This window comes from Aulonocara sp. 'chitande type north' Nkhata Bay, linkage group LG22, assembly GCF_057382095.1.
Source record: "Aulonocara sp. 'chitande type north' Nkhata Bay isolate Kocher_YH1m ecotype deep benthic linkage group LG22, A_spYH_male_GT1.1, whole genome shotgun sequence".
In the NCBI taxonomy this organism is placed as follows: Eukaryota; Metazoa; Chordata; class Actinopteri; order Cichliformes; family Cichlidae; genus Aulonocara; species Aulonocara sp. 'chitande type north' Nkhata Bay.
This window is the reverse complement of record NC_141364.1, coordinates 9,415,773-9,423,257: the sequence shown is the minus strand read 5'-3', so window position 1 is coordinate 9,423,257 and position 7,485 is coordinate 9,415,773. Positions and strand designations below refer to the sequence as shown.

At 37.4% G+C, this 7,485-nt stretch overlaps 1 protein-coding gene across 1 annotated transcript in view; it reads left to right on the top strand.

Annotated features, from left to right (window-relative positions):
* The first annotated feature begins 514 nt into the window (after positions 1-514).
* pkhd1l1.1 (PKHD1 like 1, tandem duplicate 1) overlaps positions 515-7,485 on the top strand; it is a 43,916-nt gene continuing 36,945 nt past the window's right edge. Inside the window, exons 1-16 of the mRNA XM_086279960.1 lie at positions 515-908; positions 1,055-1,189; positions 1,290-1,367; positions 1,641-1,785; positions 2,367-2,460; positions 2,556-2,613; positions 2,692-2,785; positions 2,984-3,037; positions 3,135-3,208; positions 3,310-3,352; positions 3,473-3,543; positions 3,629-3,739; positions 5,009-5,101; positions 6,415-6,680; positions 6,764-6,855; positions 6,960-7,119. Coding sequence (XP_086136086.1) covers positions 1,135-1,189; positions 1,290-1,367; positions 1,641-1,785; positions 2,367-2,460; positions 2,556-2,613; positions 2,692-2,785; positions 2,984-3,037; positions 3,135-3,208; positions 3,310-3,352; positions 3,473-3,543; positions 3,629-3,739; positions 5,009-5,101; positions 6,415-6,680; positions 6,764-6,855; positions 6,960-7,119 — 1,488 coding nt within the window. The 5' untranslated portion in view covers positions 515-908; positions 1,055-1,134. The remainder of the gene's footprint in view (positions 909-1,054; positions 1,190-1,289; positions 1,368-1,640; positions 1,786-2,366; positions 2,461-2,555; positions 2,614-2,691; positions 2,786-2,983; positions 3,038-3,134; positions 3,209-3,309; positions 3,353-3,472; positions 3,544-3,628; positions 3,740-5,008; positions 5,102-6,414; positions 6,681-6,763; positions 6,856-6,959; positions 7,120-7,485) is intronic.

The window sequence follows — 7,485 nt, the reverse complement described above, 5'->3', positions numbered from 1 at the left end:
AGGCTTCTGAAGGTAAACAGCGGTTTGGCATTCGTGATTCCATCTGTAAAGTCATGAGGACACCCTTCGAATTATTTCATATTTATGAATATTACACCCACTTTGGTGAATTTAAGCAATCTTTCTATGCATTGTTTGGATTTTTTAAATAGACATAGTCTAAAGGAAAACGGGCCACCAAGAGACTGGTCTGTAATCTGTCAGTGAACTATGTTTGACATTATTATTATTATTATTATTTACTGTTTGCCAGTTTTATATCTGTTTTCTTTTTATGGTTCAAGGCACAAATTAGTTGAATAGGAAATCTACAATTAATATAAGGTTGCAAGCATCATAAGGAGTTTTATTTATCATTGTTATGATCACAGACAGTTTTGCAAACACTCAAAGACTGAAATGCGAAGCACTACTGTACGATATGTTTTATAAATGAAACGTGGAATAACATGACAATAACAGAATAACATGAAGACCACTTCAAGGGCACATTGTGCAAGTGGAGAATGATTGCACTTTAATGCAAATTTAATCCAACGGTCATGAAACGGTGTGAAAAAGTCAAAGGCTACACAAAGACCATATTTACTGAAGGACTGAACAAATGCAAAACGTGTATAACTTTGCATACTTTAGCTTTTTATAGCTCCACTTCTTCCTCCACATGTTCATCGCTAATTACGTCCCGTGTTCATGGAGCCATTATTTATCACGGTTTTTGACTCACTTTCGCTTTTGTTTTTAAATGCAGACATCTTGAAAATCTGATAAATGCAGCAAAAACTTCTTCCAGTCTCCTCCCAGTTTCAGGTGAGGGGCGGGACCCTGAGCACGTTATAAAAAGGTAGTGCGCGTCCCTGAACTGACAGTTTCCCAATCAACAGGTAAACAAAATTTTCTCACAGCAGGTGAGTTTTGTTCACTTAAATGTCACACTGGAAAATGGAAAATACAATTTTTTAAAATAATATTTGTTTTAATAATTGTAAATTTTACCACATATATTTATTCTATGGCTGTCAATAAATTTCAATGATATTTTTGTTATAAATAGTACTTTTGTGTCACGTGATTCACAATCGGTCGAGAGAGGGGCGCAGGTGAGGCAGCAAAGTAACCTGGGAGCTCTTCAGGATGGAGGTCAAGTGGAAGGCCGCAGCTCTCCTCTTCGCTCTTTGGTGTTGCTGCGGTAAGTTAAGTCAACTTCTATTCTAAACTCAGTTGTTTTAGCTCGCTGTTCACACTCGAGGAAAAAAGATTTCTCATGCGGTTTTAATTCAATTTTGCAGATGCTCAGCGCATAACCTCCGTGTCCCCACGCATAGGAAGCGTCAATGGAGCCACACGACTCACCATTCAAGGAGATGGTAGGAGATCCGTAATGAGGTTTAGAAGTAAATTTAAAAAGTAGTGTGGGCATTATTTTACTTTGTAAGTTATGATGGATTCTTAGATATAAGTCAATTTTAAGCTATTCTGTAGCTAAAAGATGCAGCTGAAGAAGATTTGTTAATGCAGTTGTAACTGTCCTGAGAGTCCTTGTGCCTGCTGGCCTGGTGGGATGATGCTGAAAGATGTGACTCTAAGCCTCAAAAACAATTACCTTCTGAGATTTTGTTGCCCCCTTTTTTCCCTTCCAGGTTTTGCACAGGAGCGGCAGTTCCAGCTGAATCCAGTAGACGACATGTTTGGAAACCGTGTGACCCTGGTGTCAAACACCCTGTCAGTCCCCTGTGATGTGGAGAGAGACTCCACACACCGCAACCAGATTATGTGCTACACCAGGTACAGTCCAGGCATACTTTAGCAGCACGTCTGTATTTACTTATTTCACAAGTTACTTAATTATTTCACAGGCACTTTATATTGTCACTTAAAGACCCTACAATAATACAGAAAAAAACCCAACAATCGGACGAAAAGCTATGAGCAAATACTTGGCAACAGCAGGATAAAAAACTCAATTTTAACAGGAAGAAACCTACGGCAAAGCCAGGCTCAGGGGAGGCGCAGTCATCTGCTGCAAGTGGTTGGGGGTGAGGGAAGGGAGACAGGAAATAAAACACTTTGCCTAAAATAAATTCCCCTCTGAGCGCCCCTAGTCGTCCTTGTGAATAAAAGATTAATTAACTTTCTAGATAACTTAGCTATAATAGCTGTTGTTTAATTCTGGTTAATTTTGGCATATTGGCTCATTTTTACCAAAACTTTGTACTGTATACATAATGTATGTATGTGTAATTGTATAGAATCTATATCAACTGGCTGTTGATGTTCAATATACTGAATATTATAATGATGGCTCTTTTTTAAAGCTACTTCCTGCATGTCATTGCCATCTAAAATCATTTCTTTGTCTCTCACAGACCCATGCCATATGATTATTATGAAATCCATGTCAGCGTGGATGGTGTTCCAGACAACAGCATGTGCCGTTATAGTTCGCTCTGCATCTTTACAGTAAGTCTGTGTGCAACACATACTTTCATTTATCTGTGTTTTGGATTTGTTGTGGTCATTGGTTTTTTTATCACCTTTACTTTAACTCTTTTCAGACTGTTTGGTATCGCACGCCTACTATTGAATCTCTGAGTCCAGTCAGTGGTCCTCCAGGTAACGTGTGTGCTGCATTCAGTTATTTTACTGAGTTCACTTTGAACTTTTGTTAAACCCACTCTAATGACATGGCAGGCACATTGGTGACCGTGTATGGACGTATCTTTACCGATGTATATGGAAGCAACACAGACTTGAGCTCAAATGGAATCAACGCCAGATTTCTGAGGTAGAAAATGTTAAAATAACTGAAATTGTATTTCTGTAAACCAATTAATCTTACCAAAGCAGCAAAAAGCAATTTTATAAAATGAAAAAAGGTCACGATTTGAAGATAATCTGTTAATATTCTGTAACAGATCCAGCCTCATCCATCAGTTTTCTTAAACTTTATTTGTACACCTCTGTAATCTTCTTTTTATTGCAGATCCTACATGGGAGGAATGCCTTGTGATCTGCTTAAACCCAACTCAGATGAACGGTAAGTTGTTCACCTGCGTGCTTTCTACATTGAATATATTCAGAGCACTATAAAAGAAAAGAAAAGTTATTTCATTTTTTGCACAATATATCTTAAGGTATAACCTCCAACTGGTTTCTCAATCTTCACAAATGGGATACATGAGCTGCAAAATGACGGGGACGTTTGTTGGTAGGCTGGCTTTCTTCACACTGAAATTACAGCTCTTCTTAATATATGTCACTTTCAAGTTTTCCAAACAACCCTTTAGTAATATATTGTGTATCCAACAGGTCATCAAAACCTGAGTTACATTCTTGATGCAGACTTTGGGAGGTAAAACACTTCAATTGTTTAATGTAAAATTTGTGGCTTCTGAACATTTTTAGCTGTTGCAGATGATAAACTGAAAATTGTGCTGAGAAGAAGCCATTCTTTTTTCTTTATAATCTGTAGGAGTCAGGCAGTGAAGAAGCTCTACAGGGTTTCAGCTTTGGGCAAGCTGTCCATGTTTCAGACCTTTGCAGGTACTTAGGAGAGCAGATATTTGTTGTTCACGATGATTCAGTTCTTACATTTAGTATTTATTCCTTGTTTTTGTCTTTTTCTTAGAGGTGACAGGGGTCTTTCCTTCAGAGGGTAGCATCATGGGTGGAACTCTGTTGACCGTTCAGGGTCGTTTTTTTGACGAAACTGATCAACCAGCACGCGTTCTCGTTGGAGGTAATCGTCACCATCGGAACAGAAACGCATAAAAACACTAACCAGCAACAGCCGTGTCAACTTGTTTTCAGCACAAAGTGTTCAGTATGAATGGATGAATGATACACGCGTTTCCACTAAACAAATTTCTATGTGTTGTTCAAACTACAAGGCACGCAAAGGTGATTATCCTTGTCAACACAGCAGCATGTCAGCATGCGTTGAAAACAAAACCACTGACTTGTCAGACAGCAGAGGAAATAACTTTCCAAAGCACAGAAGCACAGCACACCATGACAAAAATGCTGCTTTTCCAAGGGCTTTGTGAGTCATGTAGTATGCTGCTGACTTTCAGTTATGGTACATATGCAATAATAATAGATGTGAGACTGTAACTGAACTGTAAGACCCAATATGTAGACAACAGATATGGAATCACCATTTAAAGGCATTCCTCTCCACAAAGATAACGATACAGATCACTAAATTCAGGTGTTTGCAATGCATTGGAAATGTATGTCAGCTGTGATGTGACACACAAATGATCAGTAACAGACTGGAGAGTGTAATGTGGAGACGAATTATTTTTTTTATGAGCTTTACAGTTAGAAAATATGAAACCAAACAGTAATTTATTCTCTAAGTATTTATATATTTGCATATTTGAAGTTATAGATGATTTTAAAGATGTTAAATGCAGAAATAGCCATTGAATTGTCAGCTACAAAACATTACCAGTTAGAAAATTGTACAAATGTATGATGGTAGAAAGAAACAAAGAAATAAAATCTAAGTGGTGATGGAAAAAAAACATATTTGCAGAAAAATATATTCATACATCGTAATAAATTAGATTTATATTTATTTTTAAATAAGTTACAAAATGACTAACGGGAAGAAATAAAAAATATATTAAACCAGCTGAAAAATAAGTAAAGAAAACCTACAACACACGTGAATTTTATAATAGATTATATTATTGTGTTTTTGTTTTAAAGGTAGACTTTTAAAGTTAAAGCTGGATTATAGGTGGCGGTTACATGGACTTAAATGTCATTGAAGTACCTTGATACTCATTGATGTACTTACATACAATACTTTGTATTAATTGTGCTTTCTACCACCGTCGAGTGGTTGTAAAATGTTTCAAAATTCTACATGTTAGGTAAATAAACCCCCCACATGAAAACATGCTTTATTCAGCTCTGCTGTTTTTTTCTGCATGTGTGTGTAAAGTTGATGTGAGCTAAAATGTACCTTTAGCCGCTGACGTTTGATATTTTTCCACAGGCCTGCCTTGTGAAGTCCAGAGTGTGGACGATGACAGAATCACATGCAAGACTGCAGAACACCAGATGAACAAGAACGCAGCAGTCTACCCGGGTGAGAACGTGCCGTCTCCTCTGATGTGTTTGTCTTTTAACCGGCACTTGTTTTGATCCATCCTGCCGCTGTCATACCGTGTAATTATCTAAGTAACACATGGGAATCTGTGGACAACTTGAAGAGTGGAAGAATTTAAAGTATCTATTTGTCAACAAATCTGCTGTCTTAGAGATTTCATCTTGTTCTTGTCACCTTTTATCAAGACTATGACTTTGATGTGCTTTGTGCTGGAATGAGATAATCATTCCAGCACAAACAATCACTTTAATCGTGCATCACAGAAAAGTTCTCAGTCACGATGACGTGAATGGAAAAAAAAACACACACGTGCCTTTTAATGTTTTTCAATTTCTACCACTGTTTCTATCAGGAACATAATCACCTTTAACTTTTCTTTAAATACACATTGGTTCCCTGGATGTTTTATCTTTGTCATATTTCAGCATACACAAACAGACCTAAAAACTGACTGTACAGGCAGGCTTAAATATAAAGCACACCCTTTACTGGTGGATAGGAAGCAATAGAAACTACAAAAAGTGAGAGAAGAATAACAAATCCATGCTATGTTTGCACAAAGGGCTAATTCGGGAAAGAAGACAGAGCTGTGAAAACACACATATCCAAGTAATTCAGGTGATTAAACAAGAGGAAACCAAATATAAGACATAAATGACAAGTAACTAGTAAACAAATAGTGAAAGCCATAACTAAATGGGGAAATACAGAAACATAAAATAACTTTCTGTAGCAGAAGAGACACAGGAGGATGAAACACTGAGGGAATAAATTAAAATAACAGAAGCTGGAAGTAAACACTCAAAACTGAGGCCAAGGAATAACATCAAGATGAAAATCTACACAGTAAGACAACTAATAACCAAACATAAAAATATTTAATAATAAATACAACTTGAAAGTCCCAAAACTGAAAGCTCTGGTGGTGACATCACCGTATCGAAGAGGTGGCTGACACAAACACATTGTAGCATATGAAAGGTCTCCAAGTTCTATCAGTGAAGACCAGATCCTGATCCACAGCTGTGTACTTCACTTAAATATTCATAGAATGAAGGTTAAATATTGTATTAAAGTTATTTGTACAAAGTCCATGTTGAGTCTGAGGGGGTCGGTTAGGAATTCGGGTGATCTGTTATGACCCATATACCATCTTAATCTTTAACGACTTGTTATTTATTGTTCCTTTGCTGTAAAATTTGCTTCAAGATGCACAAAACTTATTTCATTTTCTTTCCTTGATTAAGCGACTAACTGTTTTTGCATACCTCATTTTTACTTTTTATGTGAAGGCGGAAGAGGCTTGAAAATGGAGGTGTGGAACAACTCGCGGCCCTCTTCTCTCAGCAATATTTGGAGCTACAACAAGAACACAACTGGCTACTGGTCTCAGTGGATCGACTCCATGCCCTACGTCTTCCCCAGAGAAATGGATTACTTCACCACACGATTTACAGGCTTCTTTGTCTCTCCTGCCACCGGCAACTACACGATATACTTGAACTGTGATGATCGATGTGATCTCTATCTCAGCAACTCGAGCCGCCCTGAAAATAAGGTGTGACAAGATTTATTTTTTTCAAATCACAGTACAGTTTACTGTTCTTAAGTGATAATAATTTCCTAAATCCTTTACTTCAGGTTAAAGTTGCATATCAGCCATATTATGTCATTGACTACACACAACTGGCGTCACAAAAGTCACAAGTACTGGCCTTGGAGAAAGACAAACCGTAAGCCTGGCAGCCTGCAGCTTTATTTACCCCAAATCATTCATCCAAAGTATGCCAAAGATTTTATAGGCATACCTAAAATAACTATAAATGTTTTGTTTTAGGTATTACATGGAAATTCTTCAACAGGAATATGGCGGTGCAGCTACCATAAACTTGGGATTGTTCCAAGGGGAGAGTTCCTACACAGAAGACCAGACGGATGATGCTGTCAATGAAGTCCAGGACATTGGTGCTGATTACGACGTGTTTGATGAGGAGCAGGTACAGCACGTGGTAGCTACACCTTTCAGAGGTGTCATACGCCCTTACCTAAGCCTGATATCAGACTAGTGTATATAGTAATGTACTGTAGGTATGACGTTGCAACACTGTTTGTAATGCTTTAAAGTTACAGGTGACAGTGAAGGTTGCTCATTATTTGTTGTTCTAGCTATATCAATAGTTGTCTAATGGAAGCCTAGTCTAAGCTACTTCCAGCTATTTTATTAGAAATAAATCAAATGACCAATATATTCACACAGCTAAATATAATAAAGTTCTGCTGAGTCCAATATATTTTCATGGGTGTGATGAAGACCACTCAGAATGCTTCAAAATGTCTTCAAACTATATGTTTTGGTATTTTAT